This window comes from Papaver somniferum, unplaced genomic scaffold (genome assembly GCF_003573695.1).
Source record: "Papaver somniferum cultivar HN1 unplaced genomic scaffold, ASM357369v1 unplaced-scaffold_154, whole genome shotgun sequence".
NCBI classification, from domain to species: domain Eukaryota; kingdom Viridiplantae; phylum Streptophyta; class Magnoliopsida; order Ranunculales; family Papaveraceae; genus Papaver; species Papaver somniferum.
Window position 1 is genome coordinate 879,916 of NW_020624820.1, and position 24,532 is coordinate 904,447.

Below are 24,532 nucleotides of genomic sequence, written 5' to 3' on the forward strand. Positions count from 1 at the left end.
GATAAACTCGGCTCGAAATATCAAATGCGTATAATGTAAAAGTCTATATAGCTATACGACTTAGTCTCATTAGAAGATAGAATAGAATGAAATTCTAAGTGATAGATAAGTTTTAGTCTCCACATAGCTTTTGTTGATGAAGTTCCTCCAAGCTCCTTAGTAGATCTTCGTCTTCAATTGGTGAACGTCGTGAAGTCTAAAGCTCAACTACACATTCTATCCTAATCCGAGACATAACTATAAGTAGACTATAAATCAAATATATAGTTTTGATCAGCTAAACTTGACAAACAAGCTTGAGATAGCAACGCTTGCGAGTTTGAGCGAGCATTGCTCTAGCAAGATGCATCCATATAGTTCTGGCAAATTTGCATTCTAGGAGAAGGTGGAAGAGAGATTCCACAGGGAAGTTGCAGATGTTGCACCGAGTGCCAATATTGCTATTGAAACGAGCCGTCTTATCTTTCGTCTGCACTATATGCTTGAGACACTTCCAAATGAAGAGTTTGATTCTATGTAAAATCTTCATTTTCCAGAGAGCTTTCCATACTTATTTGGGAATAGTATTAAGTGCAGATTTTTGAAAAACTCTATTTTCTACAATCTTGTTATACACACTTTTTACTATGAATAAACCATCCTTCGTAGGTCTCCATCTAATAACATCGTCTTCTTCCATATTGATTTGCATTCTTGTGATTTTGTCTACGACTTCTGGAGAAAAGATGGTATGCAGTAAACTAACAATCCAAGAAGAAGTATTTGGAACTATGAGTTCGAAAACGTACGTATAACTCCAGTGACTTGTACAAGAAGGAATCGGTTTAACCTCCAGAATGATGATCCAATTGTCATGCCAAATGTGTGTCTTCTTCCCATTATTTATCTCCATCACACATTGTTTTGTAAAATATTGAGGCCAACTTTAACACCCTTCCATATTCAAGAAGAGTTATTTCTTTCATCTTGAATATGCAGAAATTCTTTACTGTTAAAATATTTAGCCTTCAGTAATTTAACACACAACATATCAGATTATGTGCTAATTCTCTAAGCCATTTTGGTGAGTAGAGCATGATTCAGCATCCCCAAATCTCTAAAATCTAGGCCTCCAAATTCTTTAGGAATGCACATATTACTCCATGAAGTTGGATTGTTACCTCTATTAGACTTATATCCCCATAAGAAATTTCTTTGTAATGAATCCATCTTTTTAATCAACTTTTTTGGAATATTAAAATGTACTCATTTGATACAATGTAACATCATTGAGAACAACTTTCACCATAGTACCTCTACCATCTTGACACATTGTTTCACCTTGTCAAGTAGCAAGTCTTCTTTCAAAAGAAGTGTTAATTTATTCAAAAGACTTCACTTTAGATTTACCTATAAGAAGTGGAGATCCTGAGTATTTCTCATTACTACTGACCGTATTTTTATATAGTGGTAAATAGAGTTGTCGTCCACTCGAACTTGATGAGATTGATTTTTAAGGTTGAATTAAAGAAAATAATAAAACTAGCAAAAATATAAATATATATGAGTAACAAGATGGAGGGACACTGGGACTCAGGATTTCACCAAACAACAATTTTATGCGGTTTAAATATCAATTCTAAACAGTAATAGCTCATAAAAATTCATTAACTCTAATTCATTTCCTAAACTAGATTTCGAAAATAATGGATGTAAATCTAAAACATGGGATATCAAAACATTTAAGAAAGCATAACCCATCAATTGAAATGACAACTATTCAACGAAAATCATAAATCAATTAAATAACAGTGCAAATAGTCATAATAAGATTAATATAATTACCGTATTCATGAAATTTGGTTTCCTCCGTCGTCCCAGAAATGGGGTCTAGCTCCTCATGATAATACCAGAGACGATAATATGATTAAATAAATTTATTTTATTAATCACCATTGGAGTTCTCACAATAAACCGTACAATCTTTTTTCTAAAATAATAACAATCAGAAACAGTAGAAAATAGAATTGAAAATATTAAACTTCAAATGAAATAACGCTCTTGGCTCCAGACTACCGGCCTCCTCAAATGTGCTCTCTAGCTCTCTATTTATACACACAAATACACATTACTCAAATATATTCTTCCATAAATTCAAAATATTCTTCTTTTTAATTAAAAATATCTTCAGAATTTTTCCTTCTCTTTATTCTATATATTTCTTTACTAAACCCATATCTTCTTTAATTCACAGAATAAAATCCAAGATAAAATCTTCTAAGGATATCTTTCTTATTTAATACAAGATAACTTCCTTTCTCTTCAAAACTTCATGTTTATAAGGAAAGAAGATATTCTTATCTTAAAGATAATAAACCCTTTACTGTTGACACCAAATTTCCCGCCAATTTTTATTTTCAAATCAAGGAAGAAGATGGAGTCCCCTTAACCAGTGATGGGGTGTGATTAGCAGCTGGCTCTCTAGGGTGCCTATACCAACTTTTCGAGCCGAATTTTCCAACAATACCTACAAACACATAAAACACCATAATAAGTAGAAAATCGAGTACCAACAATACTGAAAATTGAGGACAATTCAGTCACAAAAATGTGTCTATCAAATACCCCCAAACTTATTATTTTCTAGTCCTCGAGCAAATCTAATCTAGAAAATAAAATCCAAACTCACTAGGTGGACCTAGTGACCGAGTTATAGTCTCGGGAAGGTTTACCAGAGGTGTACCCACAAAACCTTATACTCCAAACCTTAGCTACTTATGCAGAACCTTGGACAGCACTAAAGGACCTCCTTGGTTGGCATACAATCATTGACTACAGGAGGAAGTACCCTGATGCGAAATTCCAATTGATGTACACGAGTTTGAACTCAAGCATACTAAAATTCATATATAAGTGACAGATCTCTACTCAGATAGTTTCTGGACATCATAACCGGAGTCAACCAATCACATGGAAAGATTAAGAAGATGGAGGTAGAGAAAAACGTAGATGTTGACTAAGGTGAACGGTGTTTCCCATATCTGTCTGAAGGCCAATACTAGGATGAACCTATCCTAATGGACTGAGATATCGGTCTGACTAATATCAACACAACTGGCATATACAAGGGGACCAGCGGGTGATAATCCTAACTCTAGGTCAACACAACTGGCATATACAAGGGCACCAGTGGTCGACTTTATTGAATTTATTCCGGTTGGTATGATGTTTTGGTCTCTTTTTTTTTCATTTTTTTTTTGTATCTCAATCACTCTATTTCATCCTAGCAATGGTAACAAATTGAATCGTGTGCCCCACCAAATCACTTAGAAACATATTTAAAAGAAAGGAAAATAAAAACAGAAGTGAAAAGGATTCAACGAGATATGGCGAAACTACCATGATTTTTTCTAACACCTGAGCTCTGTGCTTTTATGAATAGACTCTATTTAGATGTTTCCATCCAACTCAGATTGGTTCCTCAACTCCTACAACCAAGATGCTTCCATCCACTTAGATTGGTTAGTGTCATCCTTAATAAACATAAATTTCTAGGCTTTGGTGTTTATTTATTGCAACTAAAAAGTTTCTCCTATACCCCCAAACTTAAATCTAACATTTTCCTCAATGTTCTAAAGATAAAATTAAAAGCATGAACAAGGAGAAACTGTTACCACTTGAAGAAAAAGAGTTAAGGACAGATATTACCGTGTTGCATGAGCATGGGTTACCTCCCAAGAAGTGCTAAGTTTAAAGTCTTCAGCCAGACATCGGAAGGAATTAGTCACCTCATAGAATCATAAAGAAGTAACCTGAACAACTGAGGGTCATCTGAATCAAAAAGTGTTACCCAAAGGAAATTACAACATACCATGAAGATACCGAACATACCCTTATCTAAGACAACTATACCTAGTTGTGGTTCAGGTTCAGGTTCTATAAAATGTTCTAAATAAAATGTTTTCAAGGGACGAATTTCCTCAAAGGTAAGATCCTGAAGGTCAGGTTGAAGAGTCTGGAAATACTTAACTAAGAGCTTAGAAGCACATAACAACAACAACCTGAATAATTGGGGATCCTCTAAGTCAATCAGATTTGACGCACACAGTTGACCGCAATGAAAGTGGTGGTCTTCCTTAAACAAATTTGTCGACCCTAATATCCTAAAATAATTAGGTTTAGTCTCAAAACTTAATAACCGACACATCTGAAACTCATAAGTTCCCACAATTGGAAGGAAGGTTTTTGGTGGGAAAATGAAGTCAATTTGGGTATTATCGCCTGGGTAAACCACATCAACCAGATGATGGGTTTCTAACAACTGAATTTCTTCCTGGACGTTATTAGGTTCGGGAAAACGCGTATGAAGATAATATTGTGAAATGGTTGAGGCACATATGTCAAGTCCCAAGTGAGGGACTTTTCTAAGAGTTAAAGCACATGGAGAATAATGATCACCCCCAAACTTAGAGTTTTCAATGTCTCTAGAAGAACTAGTCACAACTTCCCTAATTTCTAGGTCATCAGATTCCTGGAAATGGTCAATTGATTCTTCTAAGTCAGGTTCATCCTCACTCATCTCTCCGACTTCACTTTCTTTGTCTAAAACTATTGTTTCTAAATCACTAGACTCAAAATAAACCCGTTCCTCTAAACCATAATTGGCTTCGTAAAAAGGAAATACTACATCGTCTAAAACGGGGGTATTTCTAGTCAAATCCTCGTCCTTTTGAATAGGTGAATAATTATTAAAATTATTTGGATTTAAACCAGAAATAGTATTATCATTATAAAGCTCAATTGGAGTAACAAATTCCTGATCACTATGCCTAAAAACTTCAGATTCTTCATTAAAACAGTCCACATCATAATCATCATTATAATAACATGAAAATGATCGAACCTCATCTAAACAAGTAGTGTTATCAATTCTAACCTCGTCATCTTGATTATGTAAATAGCTATCCTCATTTTCAAGGGTACTATTGGAAACACCATATTAAAAATTAAGATTATTTCGAGCAATTCTTTCGTTCGTCTCAGCTATCAGCTTAAGGGATTCCTCTATAAAAAGTTTTCTTTCGTCATAAACTAAGTTATTCATCTCAGTTATCTTACGTGTCGACTCCTCTAATTTCCTGAGGGACTCTTCTAAAAGAGAAATATAAGAATTTTGCTCGTATGACCGGTGCGTCTGTGGATAGTAATTGGGCTCATCATGGTATGATCCATAACCTTGAAAAGGTTGATGTTCCCAACCACTATTCATAGTATGGTCATAAAAAGAATAATGTCAATTTTGATCAGTCGGATAATCATTGTATTGGCTATTTTAATACCAGTTCGACATTCTATTGCAGGGGTGTGAGTTGTCACACAAAATAAAACCCACTGACAGGGGATTTGTGGGTGGATAGAGTCTTACCTCCCGTACCAGACGGGCGATGAACCGTTGAAGTCGACTCAGGCCACCGACTCCGATGTCAGTGTACGAACCCGAGGGGCCGAGACAGTATCGTAATTGTCGTCCTTCCCTGCAAACAGTTTATATTTAATTTTAACCCTTCCTTAGGGTTTAAAATAAAAATGTCCAAGAATGTCCAAAGTGTCCAAAAAGTCCAAAAATAAAAATGTCCAAAAAGGAAAAGAAAAATTATAAAAATAAAATCATATTTACAGTTTAAAAATAAAACAAAATAACTATATACAAAATCTTAGTCTTCACTCCTTTCGGATTCCTCTTTTCATTCCTTCTTTGGAAGATGCTTTCCTTTTATAACACTTTTTCTTTCCTTGTAGCTTCGGTCCAAATCTGAAAAGAATTGAAAAATACCAAAAACGCGTAAAAAAACAAAAAATAATAAAAATAAAAGAAACCTAAAGAAAATATAAATACAAGTCCGTGTCGGCGGCCCCAAAAATTGATCGTATTTTTATATAGTGGTAAATAGAGTTGTCGTTCACTCGAACTTGATGAGATTGATTTTTAAGGTTGAATTAAATAAAATAATAAAACTAGTAAAAATATAAAATATATAAGTAACAGGATGGAGGGATACTGGGACTCAGGATTTCACCAAACAACAATTTTATGCGGTTCAAATATCAATTATAAACAATAATAGCTCATAAAAATTCATTAACTCTAATTCATTTCCTAAACTAGATTTCAAAAATAATGGATGTAAATCTAAAGCATGGGATATCAAAACATTTAAGAAAGCATAACCCATCAATTGAAATGACAACCATTCAACGAAAATCATAAATCAACTAAATAACAACGCAAATAGTCATAATGAAATTAATACAATTACCGTATTCATGAGATTTGGTTTCCTCCGTCGTCCCAGAAATGGGGTCTAGCTCCTCATGATAATACCAGAGATGATAATATGATTAACTAAATTTATTTTATTAATCACCATTGGAGTTCTCACAATAAACCGTACAATCCTTTTTCTAAAATAATAATAATCAGAAACAGTAGAAAATAGAATTAAAAATATTAAACTTTAAATGAAATAACGCTCTTGGCTCCGGACTACCGGCCTCCTCAAATGTGCTCTCTATCTCTCTATTTATACACACAAATACACATTGCTCAAATATATTCTTCCATAACTCCAAAATATTCTTCTTTTTAATTAAAAATATCTTCAGAATTTTTCCTTATCTTTATTTTATATATTTCTTTACTAAACCCATATCTTCTTTAACTCACAGAATAAAATCCAAGATAAAATCTTCTAAGGATATCTTTCTTGTTTAATACAAGATAACTTCCTTTCTCTTCAAAACTTCATGTTTATAAGGCAAGAAGATATACTTATCTTAAAGATAATAAATCCTTTACCGTTGACATCAAATTTCCCGCCAATTTTTCTTTTCAAATCAAGGAAGAAGATGGTGTCCCCTTAACCAGTGATGGGGTGCGGTTAGCAGCTGGCTCTCTGGGGTGCCTATACCAACTTTTCGAGCCGAATTTTCCATAAATGTTTATTTTCCAAAAATACCTACAAACACATAAAACACCATAATAAGTAGAAAATCGAGTACCAACAATACTGAAAATTGAGGACAATTCAGTCACAAAAATGTGTCTATCAACTACCCATGTTCTTTACACAAAGATACTAAGAGAGCACAATAACAAGGATCCAAGTTATTGCTGAATAAAATAGACGATTTGTCAAAATTAATGACCTGACCAGATTGAGAACCAAGATCTTCAATGACTTGTAAGAGATTAGTAACACTGGTTAAATTAGCATGTGTAAAGATAAGACAATAATCTGCAAAGAGCAAATGATTAATAGGACGTGCACCTCTAGTTGCTTTAATACCTGGGATTTCTTTTGCATGATGAGCTGAAGTACGAGTTCTAGAAAACCATTCCATTGCCATGATAAACGGATAAGGAGATAGAGGATCTCCCTGTCGGATTCCTCTTGAAGTATTGAATTCAGCACAAGGAGAGCCATTAAGCAGTACAGATAAAGAAGTTGTGTTGATGCGTTGCTGAATAAGTTGAGTCTGTTCCTCACATAAACCAAAACTTCTCATGGTTTTTAAGATAAAACACCATTCAAGCCTTCAAAAGCTTTCAACATGTCTATTTTAAGAGATAACCAACCATATTCACCTTCTTTCTTCTTCATTGAGTGAATAAGTTCATGTACAATGGTAGTGTTATCATTGATTAATCTACCAGACACATAAGCCGCTTGATAAGCGGATATAATACGATCCATTAAAGGCTTCATTCTTGAGACTAAGATATTTGAGACAATCTTGTAAGAAGTATTGCACAAACTGATAGGTCTGAATTCAGAGGGTGTAGTAGGTTTTCTAGTTTTAGGAATTAAAGAGATATATGTCTTATTGAGAGATTGAAGAATATACTTGGAGCTAAAAAAGTTCTTCACAATTTCACATATATCTTCACCTAAAATATTCCATTGAGATTTATAAAATCCTGCTTGAAATCCTTCTGGTCCTGGTGCTGACCAATTCTCCATACTTTTTAAGGTGCTAAAGATCTCCTCATCAGTTAGAATAGCAACAAGCAGTCTGTTATCTTCATCAGTGATAATAGTGGGAAGATGATTATAAATTTTTTCTTCAATATGAGGATTATAATAAGTGTTAATATCTTGAAAATTTTCTATAAGGAGATTTTCCACTTGATCTCTTGAATGAACCCAATTATCATTTCTATCTTTGAGGGAGTCAATATTATTTCTAGCTCTTTTCCTCTTGTAAATAGAATGGAAATACTTAGTATTATTGTCCATATTTTTAAGAAAATTTTCTCTAGATTTCTGCTTGTTGAATTTATGTTGAATATGATTCCATTTTTGAAGTTCTTCATTTACTTGAAAGGCTTTGGAAGTAGTTTCTTGAGAATATGGAAGAGATTGTAAATTGGAGAGTTCTTGCTGAAGAGAATCCACCTTAAGATTAATGTCACCAAAGTGCTTTCTATTCCACTTGTCCAGAGAAATTCTAGTGAACTGCAACCTTTTAGTGAATTTGAAAGCAGCTGAACCTTGGACTTGAATACTCCATGCTTTAGTTATCTCTATAATACACCTTTTATAGTTTAACCAATTTTGAAAAAATTTGAATGGCTTCCAAAGTTGTGGATGATTGTAATCAGTGATAAGCTTAATTGGGTAGTGATCACTGCCCATTTGACTACCAAATGATATAAAATCAACTATTAATGGGACATATAAAATAAACTATTAGGCCTATTCCTATGCACATGCCAAAAACTGATATTTGGAATATATGCACCCACTATGGGTATACCAAACTGCCAAACTCATATGCCTATATGCCAGGAATAACATATAGGCATACACGATGGAGTTTCCAGCGAGCGATAGAGTTTACATCGCTCGATGGTCCTAATAACGCTCGCTGGTCTTTAAAGCGCTAGTCAAGCTACCGCTCGCAAGTATGATCATCACTTATCAGATCTTCATCCAATGGATACCATTTTCCCCCTCTATAAATACCTAATTTCAATCTCATTTCAACTCACACCAGAATTTCTAAATCTCTCTAGAATTTCTCAATCTCTCAATCTTCTTCTTCAAACTAAAAAAATCACACCTTATCTACAATTCTTTATTTCTTATAATATGGATTCACAATCTCAAAGTCAAGGCAAAGGAAAAGCTAAAACAATCAAAGTCTGTGGCGCAAAATACAACATGATAGAAGATGAATGCATTTGTTGTAATTATGTTTTTTTTACCCAAGATCATATCGTTGGTGCACAACAACATGGTAACACCATGTGGGAAAATATATTTCATAAATATAAAGAACAAACCATGAACATCAATGGTCGTGATGCAAAAGGAATGGTAGAACACTTCATTATAATTAACAATGAAGTAGCCGCTTATGTTGCTTTGACAATGCAAGCCAAGAGAGAAGGAAAGGAGATTGGTCAGGTGGATGTCGATTTTGAAAGACATGTTCGTACAGATTGGCAGCGAAAACATGGTAAACAGTTCGTTTACGAAAGCTGTTATCATATTTTGAAGGTGTTGAAAAAATATAATCCAGATTTCTTAGTAACTAATCAACAAGTACCTGAAAGGTCACCAAATAATTCCTCTCCCTCAACACCAAATTATGCACCATTTTCACCAGGTCCATCAAATTCTTCACCAGATAATGCAAGAAACCAAAATGGTAAATTAGTTTTTAGTAATTATGATGATGGTAAGAGAAAACTTTCAGGGAGGAACAATGAAAGACTAGCTAGAAAATTATCCATGAGTGTACTGATAGCCGTTGTTCATGAAACAGACTTGGGGACAAATTCCATGTTTCAAATCTTCAAACAAAGGTGACTTGTGCAAAACATTGATATCGTTTTGTGAACCAGGAAGACCAAAAAAAACGTGCCATATCCCACAATCATAAGAAGAAGCAGCTTCAAGGATAACTGTTGGTTTTGGATAATGACCCTTATATTGACCGACCCAATAAGCAGAGCATCCTTTCCATACCCAATGCATACAGTCGAGACTACCTAGCATTCCTGGGAATCCCCTTTCCTCATTCTCCCTCAATTTTTGTCTAACATCTTCCTCGGTTGGTTTTTGTAAATATGTTGGACCAACATGATTAATCATTACTTTACAAAAAAATGAAAAGTAAGTGATTGAAGTTGTTTTACCCATGCAAAGGGACTCAACGTTTGCATCCGCTAGAGTGCCATAACCTAGAATCCTTAAAGCCGAATTAACTTTTTGTTCAGGACTATGACCTCTAATATTGGATGCATCAAACTGATAATTAAATTGAGGTTCTACTCGACAAAGCTCTTCAATAATCTTTTTCACCAGATGACGAGGCATACATAATCAACCTTGAAAATTTGATCAGAGTACACACAATTGGGAAGGAAATAATCGTGCATCAGCTTCTGATGGTAAAATTCCCTCCCTCGATATGTATACCTTCTTGAGAACACTTCTTTTGGCTCTGGAACTCTACGTATTTCGCCCGTATGTACAAGCATCAAAGTGTCGATTAGTTCATTATCTTCAGCTTCCTCATCATCAAGTTCTTGCAACCTCCTTCGATGCATTTCTTGTTGTAATCTAAACCGATTCACAATAACATTCCTCTCTTCATTGGATCTCACCATTGATGATTAAGAAATTTAAAATGAGAATAGAGATGAAGAAATTGGTGAAATATAGGTTGAAGTAGGTGTTAGTAACTTGGAGAAATACGAGGGCGTATATATATGAACCAATAAGGGGAAATAGCCGTTGCAAAATATCTAGTGATCGATAATCTTAATATCGCCAGCGATACTATTTAAATCACTCGATTTAATGTATAACGTCAGCGATACTCATAATATCACCAGCGTTATTCATAATATCGCTCGCTAGAGTGAATTGAACGAACTACCAAGTACAACCAGCTTAAGCTGGTTTTCCACATTCTATCGCAGTAATTTTCTCATAGTGGCGCAATTGGTTTGCCATGCCACCTGGTATGTCAAACAACTTTTTTTTGACATGTGCATAGGAATAGTCCTTGGACAAAATTTGAAAATGACTAGCTTATCCGGGAGGATGTATTGAATTTGATTTTTTTTTTAATTAGTCCTTAATTTAAGGATTAGTTTTTTTTTGAAAGTATTTAAGGATTAGTTGAGTTCTATATATATTTCTTTTTAGGATTTAGTACTTAGTAGATCAACCAATCCCGGCACTCGTTCGCAGGCTAAATCATCTTCACCGACTGTAATATTAACTGCGTACCTTTTCATGGATGAAACCAATCAATATATTCACCAGATTCAACTCTACCATTTCTGCAGCAATCACAAAACCCTTTCAAATCCCTCAACAATCCCTTCTTCTAGAAAGAAAAAGAAAAGATTTTCAAATATCTTCAAACTTTATAAACACTAGTCTCACCCTCTCTAATTGTGGAAAAGATGGTAATTTTCGCCTCGGGTCTTCTATTCATGCTTCCATTATCAAGAACCCCTATTACTTTTATCCATATTCCCAATCCAATGATCGTAATATCCTCGTTGTTTGGAACTCTTTGGTTTCTATGTACTCGAAGTGTGGGAAAATATATCATGCAGCCAAACTGTTTGATGAGATGCCCATGAAAGATACAGTTTCATGGAACTCGTTGATATCGGGTTATGTCAGGATTGGGGAATTTGATAAAGGGTTTAATGTTTTTAAAAGAATGAGAGGTTCTGCTTTAAATAGGTTTGATCGGGCGACGTTAACTACTATCTTATCTGTCTGTGATAAACCCAGTATGATTCATGTGTGTAAGATGATGCATTCTTTGGCGTTTCTTAATGGTTATGGAATGGAATTTTCTGTTGGGAATTGTTTAGTTACTTGTTATTTCAAATGTGGGTGTTCGTGTTCGGGAAAAAGGGTGTTTGATGAGATGTGTGAGAGAAATGTTATTACTTGGACAGCGGTGATTTCTGGTCTAGCTCAAAGTCGGTTGTTTCAAGAGAGTTTGGGTTTGTTTTTTGAGATGTGTCATGGGGATGTAGAGCCTAATTCTTTGACGTATTCGAGTTCGTTAACGGCGTGCTCTGGTTTACGTGTACCAAGAGAGGGTCGTCAGATTCATGGGCTTGTATTGAAATTAGGACTTGAATCTGATTTGTGCATTGAAAGTTCACTTATGGATATGTACTCTAAGTGTGGTTTCATGGAAGATGCTTGTCAAATCTTCGACTCTGCTAGAGAAATTGATGAGATCTCCATGACAGTAATTCTTGTGGGTTTTGCTCAAAATGGATTAGAAGATGAAGCTCTTCGGATATTTATTAAAATGGTGAAAGCTGGTATCAAGATCGATGCCAACATGCTGTCAGCTGTTCTTGGTGTGTTTGGTACTGATACATCTTTATCTGTAGGGAAGCAAATTCATTCTCTGGTGATCAAGAAAAATTTCAGCTCGAGTCTTTTTGTCAACAATGGTCTAATCAATATGTACTCCAAGTGTGGTGACTTGACTGAGTCTATCAGTATCTTCAGTCAGATGGAAGAAAGAAATGCAGTCTCTTGGAATTCTATGATTGCGGCTTTTGCACGTCATGGCTTAGGCTTTGAAGCGCTTAAATTGTATGAAGAGATGAGTTTAGAAGGAACAGAACCAACTGATGTAACATTTTTATCATTACTTCATGCTTGCAGCCATATCGGGTCAATTCAAAAGGGTATGGAATTTTTGAAATCTATGTCTAAACTGCATGGAATCAACCCACGGCTGGAGCATTATGCGTGTGTAGTTGACATGTTGGGTCGAGCAGGATTGTTAAATGAAGCTAAGAATTTCATCGAGAGTTTGCCAGTGGAACCAGGGGTTTTACTCTGGCAAGCTTTGCTTGGGGCTTGTAGCATTCATGGAGATTCAAAGATTGGTCAATATGCAGCGGACAAATTGCAGCTAGCTGCACCAGAGAGCTCAACTCCTTATATTTTGATGGCTAAGATTTATTCTTCTGAAGGAAAAAAAGCAGAAAGAGCTAATGTTATAAGGAAAATGAAGGAGATGGGAATAAAAAAGGATACAGGTTTAAGTTGGATTGAGATTAAGAAAGAGGTTCACAAGTTCACTGTTGATGACAGAATTCACCCACAACATGAAATAATCTACGATACCTTAGGCCACTTGTTTTGGGTAATGAAAGAGGAAGGTTGCGTGCTAGATAAATGTTACTCAGTCGATGATTTTGGTCAAGAGACAGAGTTTGAGTATCTAACAATTTAGCTTCTGAACCAAAATCTTCGCGAGGGATTCAAAGTATAAGGATGCAAAGATTACCTGCTCCAAACAGGTTTTCAGCATACAGTATATAGAAGGGGAGAGGCAGCTAATTTGATGGTGATAATGTAATTCCTCTTGGATCAATCCTTGTTTAGTTGAACATCGTGTAGGTGGTAGAGATACTCAAGCTAGAGTTCTGGTGATTATGCTACTGTTATCAGTCAAAACCCGGATAATGGAACTTCAAGAAGAAAGCTAGAAGCTTCCTTCTGTAGCCAAGTTAATATTACCGAGTGGAGGTAGGACTGAGAAGCCCATCTTGGAGGCAGGAAATGCTTACAACAAATACAAATCTTCTGGTCCAAGGTTCGTGTTGTTGCTATGAATCTAGTTGAGCATCCTCATAGAGGATGTATCCACCAGTATATTCGACTTGCTGCTGCTACTGCTGTTAAGTCGGAAAACGCTCAAGTTCGAAAAAATATGTTCTCTGGTTTAAAGTCTTGGTATGTTTTCTTCCAAATATTTCGAGTTTTGTTTCCAAGTTTGAGACCGGTGGATTGGTTACTTTGAAGTTTGAACGGTGGAAGGTTCTTCGAGTATGAATAAAACAAACGAAACCAATTCGAAAGGCTATGCACAAAGTTGAACTTCTGTTATCCAATTCTTTGAATATTTACTGCAAGTTTCAATGAAAGATTGCTAGAACGGATTGATTATCAATGTATTATAGAATACACATCGTTAACTTTTTGTTGCTTCATTTCATCACCTAGAAATCTTTTTCATATGATGAAAAATCTTCAAAAAAGATTTTGGCGACTCATAATTTCACTGCTTTTTGTAGTTTCAATGTTGTCAAATCTGTAGGATTCATGAACACCATAATCTATTGTGTCTCAAAAGAGAAATCTTTATTGAGAAAATGTGAGGTAAAATCAACCTTGGAAGTGCAAAAAACTGCACATCATCTGTATCTTACACTCATTACCCTTCCAGACCTTGTAAATGACACTGTAATCTTCTTTGGGCTCTGGGAATTCTCAAGAAGATAGGAAATTCTTTTCCATATCTGTTAGCGCTTTCTTCAGTGTTTCCTTCTTTTGCCACAGATTTTACGGTTGGATATCGATGCACCACCGGTTTATGTGCCTTGACGTGCATGAATACTAAGTACTAGAGTCGATGCATGCTGCATAAACAGCCGGTAGTTCATCCATTCCCAAATGTACCATGTTAAGTTTTCAGACAGTCCAGACTCCCTTGTTTTGAGCAAAGTAAAAAATTGGACCTTTTGTGAAGCAGATCACTTTTGCTTCTGACTTTTATAAACTCTGTTAGACTTTTTATCGAAAGAGGGTGCCAAGCTCGACGTAAACCCGGCAACCAAATGAAGAGATTCCAAGTCAGAGTGTACCAATTCCATTTCACTATTCAAATTTAACAATAACTTCTTTGTTTCACAATGAGAAATCTACAAAATGTGGTCCAACTCTTTGTTTCAATTGCCATTGACAACTCATATTTTATCACTCGATTGCAACCACACTAGATCAAACCCATAAATCCTTTGAATTGGTAATTCGGTAGGTAGAAAGAACATAGAAAAACAACACTACCAGCACTTCTTGAATCAATGGAAAGTACCCACAGACAGGACCAAGGAAACATGGCCAACTAGACTGGCAATTTGGCAAACAAATTTCTTAGATTTTTTAAACATTCCCAGTTAGTCAAAGCAGTCCAACTTAACTTAAGTTCACTCCAGCTAATTAACATTTAAAATATAATCTACCGGTTTGTATTAAATCCAATCCAATCCAAAAATGAACCAGCTAAACGAAGCACAAAGAGATTCTTACTTAAACCACGTGAGAGTGCGTACACGTGTCTGCTACCCCAAACCCTCATCTCCCAATCAAAGAAATTGGACCATTTTTTTGCAATCTTGTCCCTGTTTCTGATTTTAGTGTTTTCTGATATATTCCGAGCCTCTGTCTGATCTGACCCCGAGTGAAGTGACCCATCTCCATTGCCATTCGGATGCAGCTGTGTTTTTTGGATGGATAATGGGGTTCCAGGGTCAAGGGGAGGGGGCAATAGCCCTGAGTGCTGCATCGACAAGTGTGCACATGTTGTTGATGATAAGAAAGAATACGGCATATTACGTACAAGGTGTACTACTGATATTATGTTTGATGATTTAATCTTTGTGTGTGTGGTCCTGATTTTTAAGAGCTGGATTATGTTTTCCGATTGTCTCACTGTTGGATTTATTGATGAGTCAAGACTCTGTAATACGTCTATTCTGCAGACTGGGAATTATTGATGAATCGTGTTAATTAGCTTGAGACTAGAGCTAGCCTCATACAGTATTTAATTAGTAAGGAGTAATAGTTATCTCCGGTAGTTGATACTTAGTACAAGCTAATAATGGAGTCCAGTATTTATGGTTTCTGTGACCATACAATACTCGAGTGCACAGATAAATACAAGCTGGATCTACTAATTAAGAGGTTACATACAAGGGAGTTTGCTTGATGAGAAGCTGTGACCTTGTGCATCCAGCACTTACAAATAACACACTGCATTAGTGGATCTGCAGCACATCCTTTTACACACTTAGGGAAATTCTTATGGGATGGGTAAATGAAAGATTGTGCATTCTGATCCCACTATGAACTCAACAAAAGAGAAAAATGGCTGGATAAACGGACAGATTTAATGGTTTGTCCATTGCGATAATTTATCAGCTGTGCGGCTTGCGTCTCATTTCAAGCCGTGCAGTTTATTTCCGGCCGCCAACAGATTATCTTCATTCGCGCGTCCCTAGTGAATTCACTGGCGGTTCAAGGTAATCCGCGCGACCCTTTTTGAGTGCCAACAGATTAATCTGCAAGGCTACAAATTCAATCATCGAACGGTTCTCTTTGAAATTCCTATAAATACTACTCATTTCAACTCAAAATTCACACTTTCACCTCTAAACCTCACTCAAAAATCATCCATAAATGCCTCCCAGAGTGTCTCTCAGAGTTCGTGGTCCAAAGTACACTCTAGAAGAGGATTTAGCTATATGTAGAGCCTATTTATTTATTTAAAAAAAAAACAATAATGAAGCCGGGTCGATTAGTACTTTCTAGGAGAATTTTTTTAGAATGTTCGTCGCAGAAACTACGAACATGTTTAACCGTGTGGCTGAAGGATTGTCGCATCGTTTTAGTGTAATTAGTCGGAAAATATCACAATTCCTAGGTCTACTAGTGCACAGTCACCGTAATAAATTGAACGATGAAGTTGTAAATGACGTGGAACCAAAAACACTAGCGATATGGGTAGTATCTCATGGCAGACCTTTCTCCTTCCAAGTTTGTCTCAACATTCATAGTGAGCTCAACTGATTCAACCCTTTCATCGTCCTAAATGCTCCACTACCCGGCAATTGAATGAGGACGTTAATTGACAGTTATGTAATAATTTCTTTAATCTAATGCATGTGTTTTAATTTAATGTAGTTGATTTAATCCAATGCAGCATGCTTTTATTATAAGAAAGGTTGAAATTACTTATGATATTGATGGTGCAAATATAAAGAAATTTTCATTAATTCGATAAACATAACACCAAAATAAAACATATAACGGTAGTGAATCAATTAGTTCCTACACTTTAATGAGTCCACTCCATCAAAAAAACACCTAGGACATTTCCAGAAGTGATTTCTATAGAAGTATAGAAATGCATAAAAGTCATGCAAATGGGCTTTGAGCATCCACTAATTCTATGTGGACAACGTTTGAATTCGTGATCTCCATCTCCACAACACTCACAGTGTAATAATTTTTTTTTTAATTTGGATTTAAGTTTGAAGTTTCTGCACAGTGTTGTTGTAGTTGCATAAAATATAACATCCTACATCTAACATTCATTGATATTCATGTAAGGTAAACAAATAAATAAAAACATAAGAACACAAAGATGTACGTGTTTTGGCATGATTGCCTACGTCCACGGTGATGTACACAAATATTATTACTTTCTCTCGATCTTAGAATGATGTTTATGTTTAAGAAACACACAAGAATAGTAGTCTCACTTTTTTTTCTCATTTCTTTACACTTGCATAACCTGCCTCTACCTCTTTACTTCGCTGGATATTTATAAACAGAGACACACATACAATGAGATTACATTGTTTAACTATCCCATCGACTTGATGTTCTTGTCGGATTGTTGTCACTGAATCTTCCGATCATATCTTCTCCCGATGTGTTAGTGTCCGATGGCTCTGAACTCGTGTGTCTTAGTTCTTCCCGACCCGAGCTATACGTTTTGTTAGTCTTCTATCATCGGGCCCACCTTAATATGAACCTTCTGATACTACGCGTGCTCTGCTTGTCGCATTAAATGCAATGTCGTTTAATTCAAACAAAACCGTTGATTCTCCTCGTGCTTTACACATGTTCTTTTTCTGGTCGGATATTGTAGATATCTCTTTTACCGTGCCTAGACCCATGGGTTCGATCCTTTACTTTCGTTTCTGTCCGTCTTTGGGTACCACATAGCTTGAGATGCAGCCACAAGTATCTGCCAGATATTTTCTATTACATTTATGCCCCCTTCTTTCCACTCATGTGATCAGCACGATGAGAAGAAAGTGTTTCTCTTTCTGCAACCGCCTCCATGTCGTCTTCTAAGTCACCACGTCTCTCATTAAATTCACTTTATTACTTTTACCTTTTATGCCGGTTAAAATTTCATCTGGTATAAATGCAGCCTCGATCTTTGATTTCTTATTCTTCTATCATTCCTTCTCTCTCACCATTAAATCTTCGACTTTGTTTCCTTGTTGTTGTTGTCATCATCATTGCGCTTATCGTCCTTTCATTATCATATTCTTTACTCCTATTTACCGTGTTCTTTGTGATCATCATCATCAATAGCATCATCTCCTTCCATGACTGAAAAAAGGTGTGTCAGTTATACATTTTGTAATGAAGACAATTTTCCGCTTCATTTTCTGTTTTCGACCGTTGATCCTTCGCTCCATGTGTTTGACTTTATTTTTTTGATGATTCTTCGTTATCTGCTTGTAGGGATGAGAAATGGGTTTTCAAGTATTCCAACCTTTTTGATTCTCAATTCATTGACCAACTGAAGGATGAGTTTGAACTCCACGACCACGAAGTTGAAATTTTTTCGGGTCAGAAAAGGGTCCTGAAGAAGGATACGTTAACTGCATTTTCCCATTCTCACGAGGAGACTATCATAACCAAGGGTCAGCTTGAAGTCGGATTGCGCCTGCCTTTGTATCATCCTTCTCGTCCTTTTGTTTATGAAGTTTTATCCCAGATTCAGCCACCTCGGGCCTTAGCACAATGGAATGGAAACTCATTTCGGCTCATGGCTGAGTGGGAGAGACGAGGGAGAGGTGAAGTTCTCAGAATAAATATTCGACCTATGATCCTTTTGACAAAGATAACTATACTTCTTCTAGATTCTTGGATAATTACAAAGATAACTATACTTCCGAGAGAATCAACTAGACAGTCAGACTCAATCAAGGAAATATATCAATGAGTTGTATCTCTGTTTCTCAATGTAATCATCAAATCAAACAGATATAATCCGTGAGCCTGATTATTATGAGAAACAACTTGAACGGTACCAAAGACCAATGTTCAAGTGTTAATCAACAACCAAAGGTTGGATTTACCAATTGACTGAACTATGCACAACCTATGATATTTCAATTATATAAACAAATATAATGCGGAAAAGAAATAACACACACACCAGAAGTTTTGTTAACGAGGAAACCGCAAATGCAAGAAAACACCGAGACTTAGTCCAGTTTTGAACACCACACTGTATTAAGCCGCTACAGACTCTATCCTACTACAAGTTAACTTCGGGATGGAATGTAGTTGAGCCCTAACCAATCTCACACTGATAAAGGTGTATTCGCGTTCCTTACGCCTCTGAATCCCAGCAGGACTCTACGCGCTTGATTCCCTTAGCTGGTCTCACCAACAAGTAAGAGTTGCTACGACCCAATGTCGAAGACTTGATAAACAAATCTGGCTCCCACAGAAAAGTCTATTCTGATAGATAAATCTCTCTCCCACAGAAATACCTATGAAGTTTTTGTTCTGTTTTTTGATAAATCAAGGTGAATATGAACCAATTGATAATCCAGTCTTATATTCCCGGAGAACAACCTAGAAATATCAATCACCTCACAATAACTTAACTATATGGTAGTAGAACAAGTTATTGTGGAATCACAAAAATGAGACGAAAAGCTTTGTGATTAATTTTTATATCTTACATATCGGAGATAAATCTCAAGCAAATCTTAGAGAAGATAGTACTCAATACGATAGAACAAGTAAGATCAGAACATACAACTATAGAGAAAATAGTTGGGTCTGGCTTCAAAATCCCAATGCAGTCTTCAAGTCGTTAACCTATAATGGTTTTAGGAAAAACCTAGGTTAAAGGAGAATCGAATCTAGTAGTAACTAGTATAACACAAGAGATGTGGGGATTAGGTTTCCCAGTTGCTAGAGTTCTCCCATAGATAGTCTTCAAATCAGGGTTTGATAACTTTGTAACAAAGCAATCAATATTCACAGTTGGATGAAAACCTGATTTAAGATTCAAGCTAAGGCTGCACAAAACCAAGGCAATATCTCTCCACCAATAGATAGTCTTAGCTTGTTACACACAAATGAAATATACCTTCACTTAGATATGGGTAACTGTACCTAAACGTTTATATTGAGTTGGCTCAATAACAGTTAACCGAAGTTAGCCATATGAACACTTTTTTCTTAACCATGTTCATCTTAAAATTTCTAGATCAAATGATAATCAAATAAATCTAATTGTGTTACTCATAGAGTTGTTCAATTGTTTATATTCTCATAGGAGTATACAAGACACAGTTGAAGCAAAATCGGATTGATTCAAAAGAATAAGATCACGAACACTTTAGCCACGATTTGCAAAGATTGAATTCCTTAATATGTAAATGTATTTGTTCATGAGTATGAAATCATACTTAACCGATTTTAGAACTTAATCACATAAGTTTGCAAATGAGTATGCAAACTTAAGTTCCGGAGTTTGATATTTTCCGACAGTTCGCAAACGGGTACCATACTGTCGTTCCAGGCCGCGTTCAGGTGAAACAGTTTGTAAACGAGTACGCAAACTTAGTTCCCGAACTTTGACAGTTAAAACCGTTCGCATACGGGTATGCATACTTGGTTCCCGGAACTGAATTATTCTTACAACAGTTTGCATACGGGTATGCGTAATGTGTTATATCCAGACAATGATTAATTGTTCTAAACTCCCATTTCAATCATTGAAACATTCTTAGAAGACGACAATAGCCGTCTCACACAAACTATTAGCTTATAAGAAATTTCAAGTGATTGAATGATCAATACGAAACATTCCGAGTCTACATCAAATGATTGTCTCACACAAATCATGTAAGATGTTATAAGGAGATTTTCACATGATCATATTTTGACTTTCATCGAGAACAATGATGAACGTAGTTAAAGAAAAAAGCTTTCTAACACATATTTCGAGAAATATATAAGTGAGTTAAACTCAGCTCGAAATATGTAATATGTATAATGTAAAGTCTATATAGCTATATGACTTAGTCTCAATAGCAAATAAAATAGAATAGACTTCTGAGTGATAGATGAGTTTAAGTCTCCACATACCTTTTGTTGATGAGTTCCTCCAATCTCCCCTTAGTAGATTTTCGTCTTCAATCAGTGAACGACGTGAAGTCTAAATCTCAACTACACATTCTATCCTAATCTGAGACATATCTATAAGTAGACTAGAAATCAAGACTTATAGTTTTGACAACTAAACTTGACAAACAGGCTTGAGATAGCAACGGTTTCGAGTTCGACCGAGCAGTGATCTAACAGTCATCATCGTTCTGTCCTAAGAGGATCTCCTCATCGACCAGTAGCATGTTCGTCCTAGGCATATCAACAATGTCGGGTTGTGGCGCTACTTGCCGCGATGTGTTTAGTTTTTCCTGCATGCTCGTTCCTGCTACTGTTCGATTCCGCAAAATCCTGACTTGACACGACATACTTGCCATTTGATCGTGTTGATTCCTTTCTTCCGATGAATTCACATACACAGTATATGAACAACACCTCATTTCGATTTGTTTTGAAAACAAGATATAGACGAGTAAAAGCAGAGGTATTTTCTTAGAGAATACAAATTTTGTCAATATTTTCTGATTGTCATTTATGGTACAGTCTGCTTGGTTTTTTCACGCTGAATTCATCCAAGTAAAAGTTAAAACTCCTATGACTCAAAAAAGAAAAATGATTAGGTTTTGTACTTTCATTCATCATTCAATGAACGTTGTCTTGACATTCCTTCTTCCAGGAGACTCATCTCTTCCGTACATGTTTAGGTGACCATAACAGTGATATAATTTAATTGACATTATTTTTACTGCACGATTTTTTCTCATTCTTCCTTGAGATCGGTTCTCATGAAGAAATCACCGTAATCGTTTCAAACTATCCACTGCCAAAGGTCAGACTCCTATATAAAACTACTATGGCGTTCAACTATTTATTGATGGCCCTCGTGAATTCTACAAGGATGATCTTACATTGGAACTTGGCGGCCCATCAAGGTTTATAGGTCTAAACCCTGACTCTTCTAGTTTTCAAACTTTCAAGAACATATATTTGGTTTCATAAGAAACTTCGGCTTAATTCTCTGAACTCCAATCTATTGAGTCTAGAACGGTTCACTGAGATTAAAGACATGATCCTATGTTGATGTGCATACTCAAAAATTACTATAAAAGCAAAACAACAAAAGACGACAGTAAAATAGACTCATTGGCTCGCCGTTAAGGAATTTCCTTTAGCATCAACTAAATACCAAAGATGTTTTTAGGAGATTTGAAACTTCTAACAACTCACTCTTCTTTTCATAACACTGATATTTTCATAACCCATTCAATTTTATGAAAGATAACTATCCATACTAAGATATCTTCAAAGAACAACAAAGACTAAATAGTAACCTTTGGTCGTTATCTAAATAAACCATGAGAGATCTACTCTAGCATCAACTAACATAATGGATGATTAGGTGCTTTGAGGCTCTAGCCATGACTAACAACATTATCAAGGTATACAAAGATGTTATTCGTCCCCTTAGTCAGCGCCAAAATGTGGTTGTAGAAAATCTAACATCCTACATCTAACATTCATTGAGATTCATGTAAGGTAAACAAACATAGAAAAATATAAGAACACAAAGATGTACGTGGTTCGACATGATTACCTATGTCCACGGTGATGTAAACAAATCTTATTACTTGCTCTCGATCTTATAATGATGGTTATATTTAGGTAACACACACGAATAGTAGTTCTCACTTCTTTTTCTCCTTGCTTTACACTTACAAAAACCTGCCTCTACCTCTTTTGTTCGTTGGATATTTATAGGCAGAGACACGCATACAACGAGATTACATTGTTTAACTATCCTATCGATCTTGATGTTCTTGTTGGATGGTTGTTACTGAATCTTCCGATCATATCTTCCCCCCATGTGTTAGTCTTCCGATGGGTCTCGACTCGTGTGTCTTAATTCTTCCTGGCCCGAGCTATACATTGTGTTAGTCTTCTATCATCGGTCCCACCTTGATCTGACCTTTCTGATATTACGCGTGCTCTGCTTGCCGCATTAAATGCAGTGTCACTTAATTCAAACAGAACCGTGAATTCTCCTCATGCTTTACATATGTTCTTCTTCTGGTCTGATGTGGTTGATATCTCTTTTACCGTGTCTAGATCCATGAGTTCGATATTGTGCTTTACTTCTGTCTGTATTTGGGTGCCACATAGCTTGAGATGCAGCCACGCGTATCTGCCAGATATTTGTTATTACAGTTGCAAACTTTTCTTCTTCTTCTTCTTCTTCTTCTTTAACCTTAATAGCATCATCTTTCATATGTGGATTTTCTAGACAGTTGGGATCTTGATATTGCAAATCATCTCTTTACCCCATTTGCATTACTACCCCAGTACCTAATTAGGTTAAACTAGATTTTGATGCTTCATTTAATATCTTCCTATCAACATGGTATTAGTTTGATATTTCGTGAAAATGCAAGGAATTCTTGAATAGCATCGATTATAGTTTCTCGAACCTCCCGAATAAGTTGAAGTTCAAACCCTACTTAAGGTAACTTGCTGGTAAAAGTATTTGCAAACTCAACGCGCCACCTCCAGTGTGACCGTAGATTGTGTTTGTAAAAACGTAATAGATGCTATGACATTTAAGAATAGAGTTGTCTGCTGACTCACATTGCAAAGAATTTGAGTCCACCTGATTTTTACTATGTATTCATGAATATCATATGCAATAAGGCTAGCCGTATTATGCACTAGGTTGTCTAGGCGGTCGCCTGGAGCCCAAATTATTGGGGACCTAAAAGAAAAATCTTTTTAATTATAGTCAATTTGTCATATGAATAAATGTTTATGAAATGTCTTGTCACAGTTATTTACATTATCGACAATTATGACTTGTTAAAATTGTTACTAAATATTTTGTAACGGTTATAAGCGTCACTAAATTTTTAATTTTTGTTAGGCAAGATTAGAAGCTGAGAATCCAAAATCCAAACCAAAATGGTTGGAAATTCTTGGGTGGCTGTCTGCTGCATAGCCAGTTCTCAGTTATCGCTTTAATTATATAAATTTATTTCTTGTAAATTAAAATCCTAGCTCTATCTTGAAAACCCTTTAAAAGAAGCCCCATATTTTGAGCTTGCTCATAACACTTAAAATCTGTAAGACGGCACTGTGGCTGTTGATGTCCTGGCTAAAGCAACGAAGTTGAGTCCCACGTACTAATTTCTTGGTTCGGTTGTGGTCCTCACGTCTGTCTTAGTTGAACATCAATTTAATTATTATTCAAATTAAACTAGTTGCATGATATTTGTGTAGTATGATTTTAGAAAAAGAAATCTCTGAAGACAAAAATGCTCATCCTATGCATTATGGAGAAGCCAAATTACCACCCACAGTCACACTTTTCAAAGGATAATTTAAGGTCAAACTAATGCGATATGTTTATGAATATGATCTTATAAACTAGTTGGGGTTTTAGGCGGGTCACATGCAGATTAGTAGTGTCTCATGTGATCTTCACATGCTTTAAACTGTTC

General features: G+C 35.8%; 1 protein-coding gene across 1 annotated transcript; it reads left to right on the plus strand.

The window, feature by feature from the left end:
• Positions 1 to 11,175: 11,175 nt before the first annotated feature.
• LOC113336952 (pentatricopeptide repeat-containing protein At3g05340-like) lies at positions 11,176 to 14,131 on the plus strand. The gene has a single exon (XM_026582668.1). It carries the CDS (start codon positions 11,296 to 11,298, stop codon positions 13,279 to 13,281), a length of 1,986 nt encoding a protein of 661 aa, XP_026438453.1. The 5' UTR covers positions 11,176 to 11,295; the 3' UTR covers positions 13,282 to 14,131.
• Positions 14,132 to 24,532: the final 10,401 nt, after the last annotated feature.

Coding starts and splice junctions, on each gene's coding strand:
- LOC113336952 (XM_026582668.1), top strand. CDS start 11,296: ATGAAACCAATCAATATATTCACCAGATTCAACTCTACCATTTCTGCA.